This window comes from Saimiri boliviensis, chromosome 3 (genome assembly GCF_048565385.1).
Source record: "Saimiri boliviensis isolate mSaiBol1 chromosome 3, mSaiBol1.pri, whole genome shotgun sequence".
Classification (NCBI taxonomy): domain Eukaryota; kingdom Metazoa; phylum Chordata; class Mammalia; order Primates; family Cebidae; genus Saimiri; species Saimiri boliviensis.
Window position 1 is genome coordinate 92,652,467 of NC_133451.1, and position 23,044 is coordinate 92,675,510.

General features: G+C 37.0%; 2 protein-coding genes across 3 annotated transcripts in view; one reads left to right on the plus strand and one right to left on the minus strand.

Annotated features, from left to right (window-relative positions):
* The window catches only part of DAPP1 (dual adaptor of phosphotyrosine and 3-phosphoinositides 1), a 54,799-nt gene extending 52,609 nt beyond the window's left edge, over window positions 1-2,190 (plus strand). The window contains exon 9 of the mRNA XM_003929517.4: window positions 727-2,190. Within this exon, the coding sequence (XP_003929566.1) occupies window positions 727-795 (69 nt within the window). The 3' untranslated portion in view covers window positions 796-2,190. The remainder of the gene's footprint in view (window positions 1-726) is intronic.
* On the minus strand, window positions 698-21,693 carry LAMTOR3 (late endosomal/lysosomal adaptor, MAPK and MTOR activator 3). 2 transcript variants are annotated; one of them, XM_010340126.3, is made up of 7 exons: window positions 21,563-21,693; window positions 21,194-21,239; window positions 18,716-18,750; window positions 14,016-14,074; window positions 12,157-12,290; window positions 10,695-10,758; window positions 698-892 (listed from the first exon to the last, which is right to left on the minus strand). In XM_010340126.3, exons 2-7 carry the CDS (start codon window positions 21,200-21,202, stop codon window positions 870-872), a joined length of 324 nt encoding a protein of 107 aa, XP_010338428.1. In that variant the 5' UTR covers window positions 21,203-21,239; window positions 21,563-21,693; the 3' UTR covers window positions 698-869. The 2 variants fall into 2 exon arrangements, with proteins under 2 accessions (XP_010338428.1, XP_003929565.1); XM_003929516.4 differs by lacking the exon at window positions 698-892 and adding an exon at window positions 7,843-8,709 and having other exon boundaries at window positions 21,563-21,684.
* Window positions 21,694-23,044: the final 1,351 nt, after the last annotated feature.

Here is a 23,044-nt window from a genome sequence, read left to right on the forward strand (position 1 = left end):
GTACAAACAAATATTTAAAAGAAAAATTAATTCATTTGCTAGAAGTAAAAACCAAAATGATGTACCACTACACACCTTTCAGAATGGATAAAATGACAACTGCCAATATCAGGTATGAGCATGAATGCGAAGGAACTAGAACTCTTCCACGTTGCTGGAGGGAAGGAAAATGTGTACAGCTACTTTGACAACTGCTTGGCAGTTTCTCCTAAAATTATACATATGCCTACATTGTAATTCAGCATTTTCACACTTAGGTGTATGCTTAAGAGAAATGAGTGCATATGTCCACCAAAAAAAGTTACAATAATGTTCTTAGGATCTTTATTGATAATACACAAAATAAAAACAAAAAAGTCACTTGCTAGTGTTCTATATCTGCTCACTTCACTTAACACTATGAATATTTTTGCATATTACTAATTGTCAATCTATATCTTCCTTTTGACTTATTGACTAGTATTCCATTTTATAGATTACAGTAAGTATTAGACCAATTCTCAATTTGTACATGTTTTAGCAATCGCTTTACAATATGTACCCTGAAAAAAATACAGAAATTTTTTTCTGGACACTGATAATTAACTTATAGTTGGGGGTGGGCACATAATTAACTTGCAGTTGTATGATAGCCTTACTAATAAACGTGCCTTATTTAATATGTTAGAAGCCAGGGTTCATTAAAATCACTCAATAATGGATATATATGTGTGTACTTTATTACAGTCACAAATAAGAAAACAGCTCAACCAAGGGGAAGGCACAATCCGATCTCGGTCATTCATCTTTAAATAGATCTTTCTTGCCAAGGAATGCTCTGGCCCAGGAGCAAGGCGAATGTTCCCTGATGCTGTGATCTGCAGCAGGCTTCAAATGAAAACTAAGGATTTTCCTTTAAAAAGAAATCAGAAGCAGATGTTGATTGGGATCCATACACCATGTTGCTGACTCACGGAAAACTGCTGCCCTTCCAACATGTTTGCCAACTCCTTGAGAATACTGACACCATTCTGACAGAAAGTGCTTAATCCACCACTCTTAGGTCTGCTCACTCTTAGAACACACAATGTACGAGGAAGGTTTTTTGTTTTCACTCATTGTGGTCCCAAGCCAATTGACACTAGTTGCCTAGAGTCCCACTGAGTCACGGTCAGCCTGTTTGAGACCCAGGTTGTGCTATTAACCAGGAAGGAAACAGGTACTTGGGGGTTTAGAAGACTTCTGTAGGATTTATATTGTGATAGCAAACATCAAATATTTTCAGGAAAGAGGTTTTTTTTTTTTTTCTCCCTCTGTTATGCAAAAAACAAAACATTTCCAAAACTAAAATGGAAAATGCTTGTGGTATTTATTTTCTCTTTTTAAAATGCTCAGAAATTTGGTGGGTCCTTTGCTTCTAATGATGAAACTGTGAGAGCTAAATGTCCTATGGGTGATTAGGTAGTATAATAAAGGTAAATGAAGTCACAATTTTAAAAACATTATTTTCACCCTTTTTGGGGTAAATGTTTTAAAGAGTGAGAAAACAAATTAAAGAAGGGTGATAAAGTAGTAGATAACTTTTAGTTTAATAATAATAATTATTATAGCAATAATAATAGAGCACTTGTAAGCACTAAGTTATCTTTATCCAACATTTCTCCAAATGGACTGAAAGAAACTTCACAAGGAAAATATATTATAACAATTCCTCTTCCAGATTTAGTTGTATAGAGTTGGCCCAAGAGATGTAAGAAGAATCTTGCATTGCTCCCTAAGCACCCCGGGCCTTATTAAAGAGCAACTTTCATTTCCAGTTGGGGGAGTAACACTAAAGCTACATGAAATACGTAATAATATGTAATAATATGTTACAAAGCTTTTTCAAACTTATATAGGGAGACAAATAGAAGAATGAGATACTGGTGTCCACAGCTCATTGGCAGACTCTAACCCCTTTGTTTAGAAAGAAGTTTGAAAGGGGATAAAAATGCTTGAAGAGCCTGAGAGTAAAAAGATCATGGTGCAAAGCTGTGATATAAACTGCTACTGCAGTCCAAAGGGATACCTTTCTAAAGAAGTTTCTTATTTAAACATCTAAGACTCAGAAATTACATTAAAGTTTTGAATATTTCAACAACATTTTAAATGTATTTTTAAATGTTTGTTATATGGGATAAAGCAAATGTCGAATTAAAATACATTGTGTCAGCTAGGTGTGGTGGCTGATGACTGTAATCCCAACACTTTGGGAGGCCAAGGTGGGTGGATCACAAGGTCAGAAGATCGAGATAATTCTGGCCAACAAGGTGAAACCCCGTCTATACTAAAAATACAAAACTTAGCTGGGCATGGCGGCACATGCCTGTAATCCCAGCTACTCGGGAGGCGGAGGCAGCATAATTGCTTCAACTTGGGAGGCAGAGGTTGCAGTGAGCTGAGATTATTCCACTAAACTCCAGCCTGGCGACAGAGCTAGACTCGTCTATAAAAAAAGAAAGAAAAAGTGCTGTGTCGTTTGCAAAGTAAGAAGTTACTGGCTGGGTGCTGCGACTCACACCTGTAATTCCAGCACTTTGGGAGGCCAAGGCAGGCAGATCACTTGAGGTCAGGAGTTCAAGACCAGCCCGGCCAACATGGTAAAACCCCGTCTCTACTAAAAATACCAAAATTAGCTGGGCATGGTGGCAGATGCCTGTAATCCCAGATACTCAGGAAGCTTAGGCAGGAGAATTGCTTGAACCTTGGAGGTGGAGGTTGCAGTGAACTAAGCTCACGCCACTGCACTCCAGCCTGGGTGACAGAGACTCCATCTCAAAAAAAAAGCAAAAAAACGGAAGTTACAAATGAATCCCCATGGATGTGTGTGGTTTTATGTTTGTTTTCTTAGAAACAAGCATGTTTCTTTGTGCGGGTAATGCTGTGTTTTACTATGTTTACCTTGTATAAAACATAACCTGTTTATTTATATTCTTTGGTTCTGTTTATTAAAACAGATTTTGCTATGCTTATACTATTTTGCTATTAAAATAAATTTTTAATATTTGTAAAAGAAATACACAACTGATTAATATTATAAATGGCAATGAAGAATTCACTTCAGTTAGACTATCAGCCACAAAGGATTGGAAGTCAAAGAAATAGCCCAAGCCCTCAAGGAGTTCTTAGTTGAATATGGAGAAAACAATAAACATATATATGAGACAATATGTGGCAGTAAATAAGATGATTACTGTAAGAGAAGTACACAAAGCTATGTGATGGAGCAAGTGCTTCAATAGGGGATAAAACAATTTGTTGGAGGGTTTTGATATGAAAAGGGTGAGCTAACATGTACCTGCTATGTAATTAGTACTAGGCTAGGTGTTTTGCCTGCCCTCGGCAGTCCTGCAAAGAAATGATTCTAACTGCTAAGTGGAGCCTGTGAGGGTTCCTCAGCGATTTCTCCAAGTCCAAACAGAGGGAGGATGTTTTGTGCCAATGGCAGATCAGAGCGGGGGAATATGGGAGAAAAGAGAGTGGGATATCTGCGTTAGGCCCTGTCTGCTAACAGGTATGAACTTATTAAGACACAGCCAAAAGTATTACCAGTTATTTTCAGAATTCCCTCTGGGAAAATCCTGGCCCACAGGAGCATTTCTAGGGAAGGCTAATACAGATGGTTCCTGACTTATGAAGGTTTGATTTAGGATTGTTCAACTTCACAATGGGTTTGAGTATTAAATGCATTTTCTCCTTATATCTTTGACTTAAAATGAGATTATTGGGATGGAACCCCATTATAAGTCAAGGAACTTTTGTACTGTTTCTAGGGGAAATCTGCCCCCTGTGCCAGAATGCCTGGACATCAGAGTACCTGGTGAGGTAGGTTCCTTCTTTTCCCAACCACATGGTATACAAGAGAGTGGGTTCCTCTCTCCATACCTCTCACGAGTGCTTGGCATGAAGGCCAGGGCATTACACTGTGTCCCTGTTTCAGACAAAAAGCAAGAGAACTACTATATGTAGAAGATCAATTCTACTTCCCTCCCTCTCCATTACTTTAGATCCACTGCAGCAAATGTTTCTACCAAACTCTTCCTAGGCAAGTAGACTACATAGCAGAGTGCCGGGCTGAGCCTACGGTCTGCTATGAATTCAGGCTGTCTGGCCATGATGTCAAGCAGAGTTTCTTAAACCATCTGTGGCAAAGGATCTGATTTTCTTCCTTTCGTTTTTGTAAATTTATAATCTATCACAGACTGGGATTTTGTAAACTTCAATAAATTCTTAGAAAAATCAAGCAAAAAATACAAATACCACAATCCCAGTTTTTAAGCACTTAAAACTGGCATTTCTTTACTTATCTTGCTACCAAACAGTGTGCACAACAGCCTAGTCTGTGGACCACATTTTTGAGTAGCACAGTTCTAGCTGACTGGCAGGTAAAGGAAGTAAGAGCCTTCTTGAGAAAGAATTCACCTGAACAGAGTAATGGTTGAGGTGCACCTGTTTTGTTGATGGAATATGGGCATCATTATAGGGGAGAGGTGATTCAAGCACATTCATAACTGTTAGCCCCTCCTCAGCAAAATCTAAAGGAGTTTTCACCAGAGTCTCTAGTGCACAGACAATGAGGTTCCAAGTTGTGTCACATTCACAGCTGTGAACAAAGATGGCACCCTTGGTCTTAAGCAAGGGTTGTGCAACCTCATAAACAATAGCAGCCACAACCTGACTTAGCAGTAGCAACAATGGCCAGGATTGGGGTTGGGGGTGGGGGGGGAGCAGGGAACCACCACAGCACTCCAGCCTAAGTGACAGAGCAAGACTCTATCTCAAAAAAATAAGAAAGCATATGGGTGCCAGACTGAGTAGGAGTGGACTGCGAAGGTTAGTTTTATGTGTCAACTTGCCTAGGACACATTGTCTAGTTATTAAAATGTGAATCCAGGTACTGCTGTCGATGTATTCTGGAGATGTAATTAACATTTATAATCCCTTAAATTTAAGTAAAAGAATCCTCCACAATGTGGGTGAGACTCATCCAATCAACCAGAGGCTTTAAGAGAAAAATTAAGGTTTCCAAGAGGAAAAACTGTTGCTCCCAAACTGCAGCCTCAGCTCCTACCTGAAACTTTCCAATCTTCTGGCCTGTCCCACAGATTTTAAGACTTTGCCAGTCCCCACAATCACATAAGCCATTTCCTTGAAATAGATACACATATATCCAACCGGTTCTGCTTCTTTGGAGAGCCTTGATAGAGACAACTTTCTTCCCCAAATATCCCATTTTATTATTTGCTGAAATATTTTATTTCTAATTTTATTATTTTTGAACAGTTAAAAACTCAAAAGTACAATGAAGTTTACAATGAAAAGACTCACTCCTGGGATCCTTATCTCTCAGGTATCTAGTTCCACCCCTTGGAGACTAACAAAGTGATCAGGTTTTTCCACGTATGTCTTCAGAGACAGTCTACCATATACAAACAAATATTAATGCACACATATTTTTTCTTCTTATACATAAATTATAGCATGCCATAAAGTTTCACACCATGCTTTTCTCAATAAACATTATTTTGCCTTAGAGATCTTTTAATCTCAGTACCTAAAGCACTTCATTCCTTTTCCAATGGGCAAATGAAATGTTTCACCAATCCTCTATACTTTATTACCTAAAGTGAGACTTTGAGAGTGAAAGGAGCACTATTAATAATTATACCAAGAACAGGAGGTATAAACTGGTAGTGTTCAAAAAGCCAGAGCACACGGTCATCATGTGCTACTACAGCACATGATGATATTTAGATTGCTTCCAATTCTTTGATAGTACCAAGTTGCAAAGACTATACTTGTAAAAACATACTTTTCCACATCTATGTGCTTTGTTTGGTCAGATAAATTTCTACAAGTGGAATTGCAGGGCAAAATGTTATGTATGTGAATTTAAAAGTTTTATAGAGACTGCTGATTGCTATACATGAAGAGTATAACAAGTTACACTTCCATTAGCAGGGCATAGAAAATGCCTGCCCTAATTACTGGATAAACCTTTTCCCATTGACTTATGATGCCATCTTTATAACAGTGTTTTAAGCCCTTATATGTTACGTACTGAAGTCTCTTCCTGGGTGATTACATACTACTGATATCTATAGTTCTACATTTAGTTCTGTACTACCTTTCAAAACTAGTTAATCTAGTTTTATATTACCCTTTCAAAAATTTTCTTAGTGATTTTTACCTATTTTTCCAGATAACTATGGGATAGTTTATCTATTATACCCTCTCATAAATTTTAACAGTGGCAGCATTCAGCATGTAAAGGTTAAGTAGCTTCATTTATTATCATTTCTTTTTCTAGGATTTTTAGATATACAATTATTACCTGCAAATAGAAATCTGGCCACCTCATTTCTAAGACATTGTTTCCTGCACCATTGTACTGGCAAAAATTTCCTGAACATTATTAAATAATAATCCAGATAATGGGAACTCTGGATTTTAATGGGAACATCTAATATTTCAAAATTAACTAGTCATGTGTTGCTTAACAATGTGGATACATTTTGAGACATGAGTTTTTAGGTGATTTCATTATGTGAACATCATACTCTATTGAAGGAAAGCCAGATGGTACAGCCTACTACTACACACCTAGGCTATATGGTATAGCCTGCTGTTCTGTCCACCCTTGCATGTGGTCCATCACTGACTGAACATCATTACTGTATGTAGTACACGGCTGTATTTATAGCTCTTTGAGGAAAAGCATTATATCTCTTGCCTCTGTATTATCTGTAAAGGCTATTTTCTTGCCCATTTTATGTGCCTCTAGTCTGTGGTTCTACACCATCCTATGTATAGCTTTATCACAGCACTTTCTATACCTGCTTCTTTACTGAACTGTAAGTTCTTTAAAGGAAAGTATCACAAATTAATCTTATATTTACACTGGAAGGAGGGAGGAAGGATGGAAGGAAGAAAAAGCAGCACATGGCCAGGTGTGGTGGCTCACAGCTGGGGAGGCCAAAGCAGGCGGGCGATTCACTTGAGTTCAGGACTTCAAGACCAGTCTGGTCAACATGGTGAAACCCTGTCTCTACTAAAAATACAACAAGTTGACAAGCCTGATGGTGTATGCGTGATACTTCAGCTACATGGGAGAATGAGGCATGAGAATAACCTGAATCCAGGAGGCAGATGTTGCAATGAGCCAAGATCATGCCACCACTGCACTCCTGCCTGGGCAACACAGCAAGACTCTGTCTCCAAACAAACAAACAAACAAACAAAGCAGCACAGTGCCTGGCTAATTGCCTCACTGCACAATTCTAGGGATAACAGTCACAAATATACTATGTGAAAGGCAATCCCAGAGCAAAGAAATATGATGTGATGTGAACGGTGCTTTGTAGCTAGAATTGTGCAGTGTGATAGCTCTGCTGACGGGCACGCAGCTGCTCAATGCATACGTACTGAACTATTCCAGAGAAAAATTGATTGCCAAAGAACCTATGAAGAAATTAACACCTCTGAAAGATAGACTGCATTCCTGAACATGAACAGCATATTCTAGCACTGCAGAACCTCTTTCATGGACATTAAATTAGGCTCATGCCTGAGGTTTTTTGGTTTCTTTTCTTTTTTGAGATGGAATCTCACTCTTTTGCCCAGGCTGGAGTGCAGTGGGGCAATCTCGGCTCACTGCAACCTGAGGTTTCTTTTCTACTTGACAGTTTATACTACCATAAAACAATCTCCAAACCAATACCTATAAGAAACACTCATTATTTATTCATGTGGCTGAAAGAGTAAATTATGTTTAGACTTTTGGAAAAAGTCTGAACAAAAAAAGGACCTATATAGTGCTCAAACTGTATTTTTAAAAATACTATTTTATTTATACTCACATATGAAAAAAATGGCTGTACTATCATGTTTACACACATGCTAACATTGGAAACAGAATTCAATAACAAACTGTATTTAAATTTTATAAGAACACACAAACATTAAAACACTGGTTACAGAAAGCAGAGTTTGAGGAAACACCATTAGCTATAATTTTCATTTTCATTAAAGAGCAGCACCCTCTGAGAATAATCAGACCAATTAGTAATATTCATCTATACTGTAAAATAATATATACAAAGGAAAGTTAGTGATTGTACTGATTTTATTACTTTTACTAAGCCATTTTATGTTCCTTACACTCAATGCAAAGAAATAAAACATAATTTGAAGAAAAATATGTCCTTACTATTATTCACAATAAAAAGTTGGCTTCATTCTGCAAGCCTGGGCATATTATACAATAGGGAGCAGCACTTAATGGCTGAAATGGATTGATGTACCAGTTTGATTCTGATCCACTGAATAGAATCTCATCCATATTTGGTGACCCGGCTAACTCCATGGGAGCTGTGATAGACTGAATCATTTCTGTGGTATCCCCAGATCTCACTAAATAAGAAAAGACCCTACACCAGAAAATATAGCAATCGATCTGTCTATAAATTACATCTATATGCTAGCTCTTCAATATAAGTTGGAAAAAGGGGCCCTTTCTTGAGCCCATGGATAAAAGTATTATTGTAGTCTAAAGACTGCTGGATTGATATTGTGTTGTTATAATAAAGATAAGGTACACATTGAAACCACTGTCAGATTAAGAAACTTCCACAACTTGTCTCAATTCTTCAAATAATGGAGCAAGTTCTTTTTCTAGGCTGACAATTAGTCCTAAAATAAAGAGATTAAGAAAATTACATACTAGAAAAATGTTCCTTAACGTCTGAAACTTAAATTTCCTCTTGCCCAAAAAATATAGTTACCAGAAGTAAGTCAGAACATAGTTTATTTCCCATGACTAAAACAAAATACGGGTTAAATATCCCTTATCCGAAACGCCTGGTACCAGAAGTGTTTTGAATTTTGGAATATTTGTATAATAGCTACTAGTTCAGCATCCCCAGTTCAAACATCTCAAATCTGAAATGCTCCAGTGAGCATTTTCTTTGAATGTCATATTGGTGCACAGAAAGTTTCAGATTTTAGAATGTTTCAGAATCCAGATTTTTGGATTAGGGATGTTCAACCTGTACTATAACCCTAAATAATGTAGTCAAAAATTCCACATTCATTAACAAGTTTATTTTCAGCATCTATTATTAAAGTAAATGAATGAAAAATGCTTATATATTAGGAAATACAGAATAAATTATATCCACTACAATTTGTTGGAGTTTTGAAAGGAAAATCTTAATTCATACCTTACTGCTTCAAAAATCTGCATTTACTCAGAAAGAATATATATAATTTTTATTAAATAAGGCATATTTTTGTCTCTGAGCGAACTTCAACAGATTATATCAAAAGATAGGTAAATAGGCTGCTTCTATATTGAAAAAAGGAAATCAGAAAAGTATTTTTATAAATTCAATAAAGCTAAGACATTAATAAATATTTCAAATAAAAACCAGTTTAAAAATAAATGGTAGAGTACAAAACACACTGGAGTTCAATGACGAACCTGGGAGATAAACATCTAGAAATCAGCCTATCTAGCTTCTCTTTAGTTTACTAGAGTCAAAGCCTATGTACCTCAGATAGAGCCTATTTTATGTTCAAACAAATAAAAATCTTTCTCTGTCTTATAGAATATAAAAAGCATCTGGACTCTCAAGGAAAGGGTCCAAATACTAAAATATTGTTCTGAACATTATCATAATACATAAGAACTAGTGACTTTGTACGTAATGACTGGTGATTTATCAAAACTGAGGTTAAGTATACTTAAAATATTAACACCATTACTATCCTATATAATTCAGAAAGCGTTTTTACATATAGTGATTTACAGATTCCTAAAATGTTTTGAAATGAAAGGGATAAAATAAAAAATCAAATCTAAACCTCTCATTCTAAAAATGAGGTATCTAAGAACAGGCTTCAGTGACATAGCTAGAAGAACTTGCTAAGCTTAGGAGGGAAAAAACCAACCACACACACACACACACACACACACACACACACACACGACAATTCTCAACAGGAATCCTATCTAAAGGAGACAGACCTTTAAAAAAAAAATCTTTCTTTATCCAAAATGAAGTCAAAAAAATTACAACCAAGTGAATAGTCATTATTTTGCACACAAATACAATGGAATTTTACTATTCTCTATAAAGAGTACAGCTTCCTAACATTTGTTCTCAAATTCTTCAGTTCTCAAGAAGAATGAGACTATGTTCATCCTATTCATGCTCTTTAAATTCTCAATCACATTCATTTTTCCCATTAGGTAAAAATTTAAAAATTCTAATTTAATAGATTGGTCTACAACTTATCCTTGATCATTTTAATGTGTTTTGTTGGTTATCTTCACCTTCTTTGTTTTCTTAAACTGCTGTAATGGGAGCAAGACGTAGCACTCAAGATAACATTTAATTTTCATTTCTATCTCACAAAAAAATCACTTATCCATGCACTGTCTCATTTGAACTAGAAAATAACACTGTAAGATGGAGAAAGCATGTATTATCTCCATTATACAGACAAGGAAACCAGGATTCAGAGAAATCACTTTTCTCAAGACACAGAAAAAAGATAGTGAAACTGGGCCACAAGTTCAAGATTTTTGACCTAAAACTGTGATTCCTCTTAAATTAAGGTATGGTAATTAATTAATGTTTTAAATTAAGAATATTGAAGGTAATTATACACACCTGTATTGGCACTGCTGCTGGCTATGAAACTCACCACCAAAGGTAAACGATTAAATTGAACCACCTAAAAAGAAAATAAAAGCCGAATAATATGCTTCATTGTGAAAAGGTAGTATAACTCAATTAAAATGTCTTAATCTTTCAAAAACTTTAAAATGGTCAATGTTTTAGCCCAACATCATGGTATTACATTATGAAATATAAAGGAGTTTCATATTTCAATGAGTATTTCTATAAAACAGAACTGGTGATAATCTCTTAGAAACATTAATACCATTTAACCTGGAAAATTTTTCAGGTGAAACCATGGCTTCATCTTTTTATCTCTAAAGCCCAGCAGAATGTCAATTACATAGTAATGACTTAAGCAGTTGTTAATTAAATGGATAAATGCAGTATTTCTCAGTCACTCAAGTTTTATCTTCATGATGTATTCTAGCTCCTGAGTATTACTGTAATTTAAATTAAACTTAAAGTAATTTTAAATCAACTAACTTAAAAAAAACAACAACTTAGTTTCAACCGAATCCTTATTGATGAAATTAAAGGTCAGATGGTTTGGTTATCTTTTTCCTAATACACATTAAAACACGTAACTTTGTAAAAGATGAGCCTGGTGCAGTGGCTCATGTCTGTAATCCCAGCACTTTGGGTGGGGTGGGTGGATCACTTGAGGCCAGGAGTTCCAGACCAGCCTGGTGGACGTGGTGAAACCCTATCTCTATTAAAACTACAAAAATTAGCCAGGCCTGGTGGCACATGCCTGTAATCCCAGCTACCTGGGAGGCTGAGGCATGAGAATCACTTGAACCTCGGAGGTGGGGGTTGCAGTGAGCTGAGATGGTATCACTGTACTACTCCAGCATGGGCGACAGAGCCCATGTAGTACGGTGCGGAGGCGGCGGCGGAGGGAAGAGTAACTTAACATCAACTGATTAGGAAACATTGCTCTAAAGCACAAGGAATTAATTTAGTCTTAAGAAAGTGCAGCTGGAGATCAAGAGGTACGCAAAAACTTATTTCCCACAAACAGTAACCTCATTTATTATATATATATATTTCAAACAAATGAAAGAATTAGCAGCGAGAGCAAATTTAATAAATTTTCAAGGAAAGTTTTTTATAATCTGTTACTACAACAAAAAAAAGTGTGTTGTCTGAGAAAACACAGTTGTCTAGCTAAGGGCACCATCTACTGGAGGTAACAGTGATCTGATATACTCTTTTTAGGATGACATGTACCGTATTAAATCGCTTAATTACTTTTCCATAGTAATTATTTCCTGATATAAAATGTGAAGAAAATCACTACAGTTTAACACAATCAATTTGAAGGCTAAAATTTTACAATTTCATTCTCTTCAAAACCAAAATTGAGAACTATAACACAAGCTATTTTATGTACAAAAGGCACAAAAATGACAACCGAAATCAGCAAATCATTTGATAATTATGAACTTACCTGGTAGGTGTTATAGTAACAGATGATACTTTTATTTTTTGAAAGTCCAAGTTTGCTCCCTTGGTCTGTTGCAAGGGCAAAAGTGGATAAGAAACCAGGTCGCAAAGCATGCTCTGGAGCATTATCATTGGCCACTAGAAAAATAAGTTATTTAAATAAAAATTACACAGAGGATATGGTAGAGAGTTTTACAGCACTTTTTTTTTTTTTTTACATAAATCTCTTAAAAACTGAGCACAAAGCTTATGTTCCACAATATTCAAAATCATATCACTAATTGGGTCTCATCACTAATCAGAAAAAATTGCTCAATCAAAAGTTCACTTATCACAAGAGAAGAAATGCTGACTCACAATTTAAAAAAAATTTTTAAAAGAAAACTAAATGTTTATATTTTCTTGATATCTACCTTAAAACATAGATTAACCAAGTACACTTAACTGGTTATCTCAGGACTAGGCTAGAATAAACTCATGAAAAAATTACAAAACTTCTGCTCTTGTAAAACCCACAGCAGCAGTCTCTCTCCTAGATATTAACAATCTGCAGCTGCTACCTGTTTCATGTTTCTCTCACTCATTAAAAGGTCTGCATGGAGTTTGTTGTATTAATGAGTGCAGGACTCAAGGCTTTAACACAGAGATCTTCATGAAGAACATCAGAGCTGGAAAATCTGAGATTATTTTGTTCAAATCCCTCATTACAGAATTAAGAGAAGGCAAGTAATCTGTCCACAGACATTCAACTTTTATAATAAGTTCGAAAGCACACTGGACCATACATCAGGAGATGATGGGTTCTATTACTGTTTTGTTACTGACTCATGTCCAACTATGGACTTCAATGTACTCTTTGCACATTACCACCTTCACTTATAAAATGAAGGAACTAAATTAGTTGACTTCTGTACCTCCTTTCATTTCGGAAGTCTAAAATTATCTGATATATATGACAACTCTAGGTGGAAAATAAATTGTAAACAAAATATAAAGAACATTATCCAATCTTCAATTTTTGATAAAGCCATTAGTGTCCCAACACAACTAGGAACATCCATTCTCATCATACCATAAAATAGGAATAGTAAAAAATGTCTGAATCCATACTGACTCTATGTGACATCATGTTTACTTATTATCCAAATACATGGGTTATTATCCTAAAACAACTAGCAATTTGATAAACTGTGTGAGTATGTGTTTACACATATATATACATATGTAAGAGTGTGTGTATATCTACCTGCATACATGCTCACTCTCATCCATTAGATTTACTAATGGTTTACATTACAATGTAAATTATTATTATTATTTTTTGAGATGGAGTCTTGCCCTGTCACCAGGCTGGAGGGCAGTGGTGCAACCCTGGCTCACTGCAACCTCCACCTCCTGGGTTCAAGCGATTCTTCTGCCTCAGCCTCCTGAGCTAGGACCACAGGCGCGCGCCACCACGCCTGGCTAATTTTTTTGTACTTTTAGTAGAGATGGGGTTTCACCATATGATCTCGACCTCTTGACCTCGTGATCCACCCACCTCAGCCTTCCAAAGTGCTGGGATTGCAGGCGTGAGCCACCGCGCCTGGCCTACAATGTAAATGTTTTTAATGGGAAACAGGTCTATGATGAATCCACGCTTAAACTCTAGATGTTAACATGATACATGTGAGATATAACACACTGTAGATTCAAATTCAGCTTTCAACATATAAAAGCAAATACTTCCCCCAAAACTAAGACCATTTCCTAAATTTACTAAAATGATTGTTACATGTTTGCCTTCTACACTACTCAGATATAAATACACACATTTTTAGTCAAAAGCAAAGATGACATTTGCATTTAAATGCTCAGTTTTACCTTTAATAACGGGTACTCCATCTCTATCTGACACAACAATAGCATGGAGCCCTTCAACACTAGAAAAAGAAAAAGGTTAAAATATAAAATATTTCATTTTCTCAAACTATGAACCTCAAAGACATAATGATAATTCTCATGTATTTTCTGACAACCACAGGACCTCATTTATTGATATCCTATGTTCCTGTTTGCCAAAATTCTCCTAGAAATGGAATCAATATGTATTATAGAAATGTTTGTAATCTTTACAAATTCATGCAGTTTATTAATAAGAATCTAAGACATAGATAACTCTCCATTAAAACTGCTAATGAACGATCATTCCATGGTTTTACAAAAGGATGAAAGATTATCAGCAGTGGTTATAGTGACAAAAAAGAGCCTTTTTCCTTTTTCATTCATGTAAATATCAAGTGGCCAGTATTTGTGGCACTTAATACTTTGATACTAAGAAAAACAGAAATAGGCACAATCATTGCCTTCACATGGTTTCCAATCTAAAAAGTGAGTGTGTTATCAATCAAATAATCTCAAAATGCCAACCATGTAAAACTAAAACTGGTGGCAAGTGTTGTTAAAGTTGATAGGGGTATGAGAACCTAGAAAAGAGGAGGGAAGGCTTTCCTGGAGGCAGTAATATCTCAGCTGAGATGTTACGGTGCTAAGTGAAAAGAAGTGGAAAAACTGTTCCAGGGTGAAGAAACAGGGCAAAAAGAATGAAGGCTATGCAGAAATCCTTTCAGTTATGCTGAAGTAGTTAGTAGTAAGTAGAATGGTCAAGCTATAGCTCTAAAGTTAAAAAGACCTGGGTTCCAGTCTAGGCTCTGCTCCTTATTGTTTGTGCTACCTTGGGCTAGTTACGAAACTTTTCTAAGTCTCAGATTAACAATATGAAAATGGGAATTGTACTGACCTGGATATTGTGAAATTTAATAACATAAGGCATGTAAAGAGTGGGCTGGCACATTATTCAAAAATATCCCTTATTAACTAACACCAATGGTGTCAATTGTACACACTGACAATGACATAATTTATCATTAAAGTATTAAATTATCAGTGAGAATCCCTGGGAAATTAACAATTAAGAAATACATACAGTAGAGCACAAAAATACAGTGTTAAAAAACATAAGGTGACACTCCTCAACTTTCAACATTTACATGAAACTCTTTCATTATAACACAAAACTTATAGTCCAGTAACTACCTTATGGTATCTATAATCTGCAACTCAGAGATATGTTCAATGTCCCTACAGCAACCTGGAATTATCTATTCTTTGTGTTAACTTTAATGTATTAACTAAGGAGTAAGAAATATTCATATTAACCTAATGTTCAAATATTGACATTAAATTTTTTAAAATCCTATTGTCAAAAACTTTTAAGTCAGAGAAGTGTTATTAAATGTGAGTGGCAAATATTACAAACAAAATCATTTGTCTTCCTTACATTAAAAATCAGAGTGAAATAACTTTATAAATGACTTTTATACTATTTTTATTCTCCTATTGGCATGATTTCCTATTCATTCAATCCTAAACTTATTTATGGATTAAAATATATCTATAAGATTAATACATAAAATATGCCAGGTACTGTGGCTCATGCCTGTAATCCCAGCACTTTGGGAGGTCAAGGCAAGCAGATCACCTGAGGTCAAGAGTTTGACACCAGCCTGGCCAACATGGTGAAACCCTGTCTTTACTAAAAATACAAAAATCAGCCAGGCATGTGGTGCTTGTCTGTAATCCCAGCTACTCGGGAGGCTAAGGCAGGAGAATTGCTTGAACCTGGGAAGTGGAGATTGCAGTGAACCAAGATTGTGCCACTGCACTCCAGCCTGGGTGACAGAGCGAGATCCTGTCTCAAAAAAAAAAAAAAAAAAAAAAAAAAAAAGATTAATATATAAAACAAATAATATTCTAAGTTAAAAACCAGACTACCTATATAACACATATCCTACAGATATTTGTACATATGCAAATTATTTTGTGCAGTTACCAAAGCAACATCATTTGAAATAGTAAAGTATTAGAAACCCAACCGTCCATTAAGAAGGACAAGATAAGTTATGATATATACATACAAAGGAATACTCTGCAGCCATAAGAGGAAGTCTCTAAGTTCCGGGAGAGGTTAATCTCAAAGTTACGTTCTTAAGTCAAAAAATACAGTTTAGAACAGTACATAAAAGAAGCAATAAATTATGTTCCAAAATATGCAGGCACATGTGTATGTTGTGTATATAAATATGTGTATATACATGTCTGCTCATAGGTACCTAAAATCTCTCTGCAGGTAACGGTGGGTACCTCTGTGGGGGGAACTGCATGTGGCTGGAAATGAGGGATGGGCAGCTTCTCATCTGTGTTCCTCAGTATTCTTGAACCTGAACTTTATGAATGTACTACCTACCTTCAAAGTAAACGAATTTAAAAACAGGTAAAAGAGAACCACAAAAATGTTTAGAAAAATTAGTGCCACCACAGGTAGCTTCTTTTTTTTAATTTCCATGGAAATTACTTTAAATATAACTAATGTACCAAAAGAGAAGGTAGAAATAAAAGGACTTTATTTTTGATGGATTTCACAGAGAAAAGAATTCAAGAAAGTAGAAAAATTACTTACACTCTTAAGTATATACTTCAAGAAATCAGGTCACGAATATAAAAGCTATTTTCAATTCTACATACAGTGCACAAAGAGTAATATGAATAGATTTTACTAATAATTAAAAATAACTGTGGCTCATGAAGAGATACTATACTTTTAGAAGAAATGAATTAAATTTTATGGAATATTCTGAAGAATCTAAACCTTAAGCTTACTAAAACCACCATTTTTTTCTAACAACAAATGTTGTATTACTAATCAAAGATAGCGTATTTAGTTTTATACACTATTACGAAATATTTGGTTATTTTAAAACATACAAAGTGGGATTATTAAAGCCTGAGACTGCTCTGGGTCACAACCAGATTTTAAAATGCAAATCCAAGAAGGAAATTTTTCAGAGAATTCAAAAAATGCACAAAAACACACATTCCATTAGTATCCGTAGCTGGCTGACTTGGTTACTGAGAGGCACTGCGGTACAACAGTTACAAGGATCCATGACTCTGAAGCCAGGATGCCTCCATCCAAAGCCATACATCTAGCAACAAATCAAAGAGTATATTCTACTATTCTTTACGAATGTTCAAAACATTATTATTTCTTCATTATTATTGTTCTTGGACGTAGTAAGCGTACTTTCAAGAAATGATTATTATGAGTCGAACTTGCCTTTCTTCATTATAAAAAAAAAAAGACAGAGATAGTATTAATACCTTTCCTGCCATTATGAAAGATTTTCATAAAGCTTTTAACAAATATCCTTTAACTGAATTTATCTCTTGGATAAGCACCACAACCTGATATTTTCCCCTTTTGTTAAAAGAGAAAAGACATCAGAATTCAGAGAAAAACAAGCATTTACTTTCCAACTATTTTTGATCAACATTAGAACTACTCAGTAATATAAGTACTTCTTGTATTATTCTCTAATTCCTTTATATAGACACCTTCACCATACCCAGTGTCCCACATTATTATGATTTTCAGAGTACACCTAATAATTAAAATGAGATCCCCACTGTCTGAAATATTTTTGTTACTTGTAATCACAGACCATGTAATTAGAGTCAATTACTGCTTTATTTATTAGATCTCCAGGTGAATAATGAGTATCTTTCTGGTGGCTTTACAACTTAAGAACATTCAATGCAATTTTGCTGTTTCTTCAGTAAGAGATGCTAACACTCAAAAGAAGACTGTAAACCACTAAGACTTCTAAGTGAATTAACTATGCACTATAAACTATTTCATCATACCACCAGTGTAGTGAGGCATCTCTCCATTCCAATTTGAGCACCTTTTCATTATGGTAAGGTAACTACAGAAAAATACAGAATGCGCTCATTTTGCACAGTTCTAATACGCACGTTTTAGTTACTATGGTTGAGTTAAATAACATCACTCCCTGCAGAAGAGCATAGGTCAAATTTTAGTTAGCATGGCATAATACCTGAATAACTGCATAAAGTATAAACTTTTTCTAACTCTTTAGTCCACAAATCACTGCATAGAAAATTATGTAATTAACAGACGCACAGTGTGATTAGTAACCAGCCACATCACTTCTTTCAAAGTGTGTTGATGGCTGGTCACTGTGCATCTATTATGCAGTTCAGGCAGAGATAGCAAAGCATGTAGTTTTGTATCTCCTTGTCTCCCAAAGATAAACTATGCAACATTTAAAAAAAGAGATAATCAAAAGAGGGAACTGGTCAACAAAGACAAAATACAGCAAAGAAGTGAAAAGTAATAATCCTGGAAGTGTATTTCAAATAGAAAGTATCGAAAGTAAACAGTTACAGAAGAAATAGATGACCAAGGGGATGCTGACACAATCGCTATTAGACTCTAGAGAACAGCACCAGAGAACTCAGTGAAGGCGAACTTACTGACATAAATGAGCAAAGTGATTGTGATGAAAATCTTCCAGAAGACATGATGCTGGCAAAAAATATTCACATTAAAGGAAATCTCAGAGACACTTCACAACATTGAAAATATATACAAAGACAGAATACTTCACAAAATAACATATGGCATACAGAATTTATTCAGTAGCAAATTAAAAATTTCTTACCTTGGTAACTTTTTATACAAGAATCGCTTTAGGTCCTGTAACAGAATATTAAAAAATCAAAGTTGTAATAATATGCCTTCCACTGTTTTCTAGATCCTGTCCTATCCAGATTTCAGGTACCGTAAGTTATCATTCATAACATTTTTTGCTTGTATTTTATCTTTCTCTGTCTGATTTTGATGTTTACTAATCATGCAACTTGGAGTAAGTTAACTAACCTTTTTTCTCTAAGCCTATTTCATTATTTGTTGAATAGGACTAATATAGAATCTACATCATAACAGTGTTGTTAAAAGTTCATTGAGAAGATGCATATATCAGCATACCTAGAAATGGGAAACACAAATACATTTTAGCCACAAAGTTGTATCATGATTTCATACTAGTATTTTACATCCTGCTGCTATTGTATTCACTTGAGAAGACATTATAAACATCTTTTCATGTTCAAACCAGACTTTCCATCATCATTTTAATGGTCTTGGGTAAGCCGATATGAGTTCTTTAAGATTGTTGCCTCACATGACTATTATATTATAAAAATAGGCCTTCCAGCCGGGCTTGGTGACTCACATCTGTAATCCCAGCACTTTGGGAAGCTGAGGTGAGTGGATCACCTGACGTCAGGAGTTCGATACCAGCCTGGCCAATATGATGAAACCTGGTCTCTACTAAAAATAGAAAAATTAGCCGGGTATGGTGGCACATGCTTGTAATCCCAGCTACTCGGGAGGTTGAAGAAGGAGAATGGCTTAAACCCAGGAGGCAGAGGTTGCAGTGAGGCGAGAATGTACAACTGAACTCCAGCCTGGGGGAGTGAGACTCCCTCTCAAAAAAGAAAAAAAAAACCTGAAAGAGAATATTAAAAAGCACATTGTAATAATACGCCTTCCACTGTTTTCTAGATCCTGTCCTATCCAAATTTGACCAGCCTGGCCAATATGATGAAATATATGAAAAAAAGCCTTCCATTGTTTCATTATTTGTTCAACTCACCTATTCAACAAATAATGAAACAGTGTAAGGCACATTATTATAATGGGATTTTAAAAATATTTTGTTTAAGGCTCTAGAATAAATTCTATAGGACTATGTGAGGCAACAATCTTTTTGGGGGGGCGGAAGAGGACAGAGTTTTTGTTCTTGTTGCCCAGCCTGGAGTGCAATGGCGCAGTCTTGGCTCACTGCAACCTCCACCTCCTGAGTTCAAGCGATTCTCCTGCCTCAGCCTCCCAAGTAACCGAGATTACAGGTGCCCACCACCACACCCAGCTTATTTTTTGTATTTTGAGTAGAGACGGGGTTTTACCATGTTGGCCAGGCTGGTCTCGAACTCCTGACCTCAGGTTATCTGCCTGCGTCGGCCCCCAAAGTGCTGGGATTACAGGCGTAAGCCATCGCGCCTGACCCAGTCTTACAGAATATAAGATGAATGGCTATGTGTGTCAAGTGTTTAACACGAAACACAGATAAGACTAAAGAAATAGAAAACTATTTTATTTTTCTAAGCTGGGCTCACTGCAACTTCCAACTTCTGGGCTCAAGCAATCCTCCCATTTCACTTCCGGCATAGCTGGGACTACAGGGGCATCAATGCACCTGGCTAATTTTAAAATTTCTTTTTGTAGAGTGGAGTCTTGCTGTGTTGCCCAGGCTGGTCTTGAACTCGCAGCCTCAAGCAATCCTTCTACCTTGGCCTCCCAAAGTGCTGAGATTACAGACTAAGCCACAGCACTGGCCAAGGGCTATTTTATATTGGCTTGTTACACTCTCATCCCAGGAATTTCATTGGCAATTTAGGTATCAATTTTGACCTCACGTGGATTAATCAGATATCCGTTGTTCTGGGCCTGCAACACTTAATATTCTCCAAACCCGAATGATCATTTTATTTCATGTTATGACTATCAGCTTACTTTAGCTTTCATCCTACACACACACACACACACACACACACACACACACACACACAGAGAGAGAGAGAGAGAGAGAGAGAGAGAGAGAGAGAGAGAGAGAACTCACGATGTTTCTAAAGAGGCATGGGTTAGAAATCACATCCTAAATTGCTACAATAAACCTAATGAGATATTGTTACCACTTCCTGGAAAAAAAGGATTCTGGGTACATGTCCTACTGACCACATACTGACGAGACAGGCAGCAAACCACCATTCAGAATTTCAAACGGTAAATATACAGAGCCTCTCTTATGCCCCAACTGGATTGGGGAGTAGGGAGAATATAATTTTCGAAGTCTCAAGCACCGTAATGTCCTCCACTCCCATTCGAGGCAGAAACTCAGGATCCTGCAAATTCATTCACATTAGTCTCCCATTCCAGTTACCAGAGAAAAACTGGGGTGGGTGGGGATCGGAGGACCAAAACAAATTTCTACTTGGGAAGCTCTACCTCTCCCCGCTCAGTATTCCCCTCCAAATTCCCCACCCTCCCCTTCCTCTTATGTGGGGGTGTCACTCACATCCGCCATGATGAAGCCCCTTCTCTCGCAGGATCAATCTCCACGCCTGGAAGAGAAACTCCCGGTGACTCTTCCCTCTTGGCTTCCACGTCCTCCCTACCCCCAACTTAATGAGAGAGATCAGCCCTGGACAGAACCAGGCAAAACTCCGGCTCCGCCCACCAAGCTCAGTGGGAGTCGGAGTGTCCCAGTTCCGCCACGGGTACTCAGCTGGCACGCCTTGCCTCACCCCACCCATCCCTGCTCCTTCACCCGAAAGAGCTAGGCCCAAAGAAAAGAAGAGACGGTTCCTCCCGCTTCTGTTTAGAATCACCACCCGCGCCACCCCCGGGACTAGACTTCAAAACCCGGCAAAGTAGCGCCAGTTACCTGGGATTTCTACGCTGCCTGGTTCTGTCCGCTGTCACTTCAGGGACAGCTTTAAAGACCGGTTCCTCCTCAAGCCACTGTCACATGATTCGTGACCTCTTCGGTGCCCCAGGAAGCACTAGCTGCGCCGCAGTCGCCCCGCAGGACGGGATTTCCGGAGGGGCCGGGCGGAAGCTGCGAGCGGGCGGCTGCCCGACGGGCCTCGCCCCTCCCCCGCCCACCGCGGACCGCGTCTTGAGCCTGCGCCTTGTGTCACGGGCCGAAGGACGTCAGCTGTGGGGTAGGGAATTTGTACGAGATCGCTGGACTCTAAGGACCCCCGGAAAATGCAAGCCAGGCTATGTGTTACAAGGCATTCTTGCGGAGAGGGTGTATAAATGTCACTACTTTTTCAGGGTCCGTTATCTTAAAACCTTTTCTTGTAGATGAAATTTGAGGGGATGGTGTGATGAGCTGAACAGCAAGCCCCTTTTACATCAGAATTTTTAAAAATTAGTAAGATCTCATGTAACTCTTTGGGAGTCTAAGGCAGGACGATCCTTTGAGCCCAGGAGTTCTAAACCAGCCTGGAAGGGAGGATCCCGGCTAAAAAAAAAGAATTAGCGGAACGTGGTGTGCGGCCAGGAGGTACTCGGGAGGCCGAGGCAAACAGATCACTTGAGTCCAGGGTTTGAAGCTGCACTGTGTGGTGATCGCCCCACTGAACTCCAGCCTGAGTGACAAAGCGAGACCCTCAAAAGAAAAGCTTCTTTAGAAATCTCATGATCTTTCAGCTACCACCGTTTTTCTACTACTCCCTTTCATAGCCAAATTTTCAGAAAATTTTAGCCTGGTTTTTAATTGCTGCCTCCCTATGTCCCAAATCCAAACAGACTTGTGTTGATTCTACCTCCTATCTTTGAAAACTATTCACCTAACTATATTTCTACCTTAGTCCAAGCCATGATCATCTCTCTTTTGACAATAACCTATCCTTCTTACATTTTCTTTTGCCCTCCAGTCTCCATATAGCAACTAAAATGATGTTCTAAAAACCCAAATCAGATCACGTAACTCCTTCCTTGAAAATCAAGTTTATTGACTTAGAATAAAGATCAGTGTCAGCATCATGGTTTCTATTAATCATTCTATGGTGATCTGGCCCCTAACTTAATTCTCTCATCTACCGTGGATTCCTTATGCTATGATCACACAAGTTTGTTTTCACTTCCATAAAGATTTTTATCACTTTACCAACTTAGCACATTCTGCCTATTTCTCTAGCATACCTTACTCCAACCAATCTCACTTTTGAGTGTCAGCTTAAACTCACTTTCAGAGAAGCCTTCCCTGACCCTCACTGAATAGTTTAGGTCTTCGAGATAAATGTTCTCATTGTACCATGTAATTTTCTTTGTAGCATTTATTGTAATTACAATTATTTATTTAATATATATGTTCTTTGCTAGATGTAAACTCTTCCAGGTTTTTGTCTTATTCAAT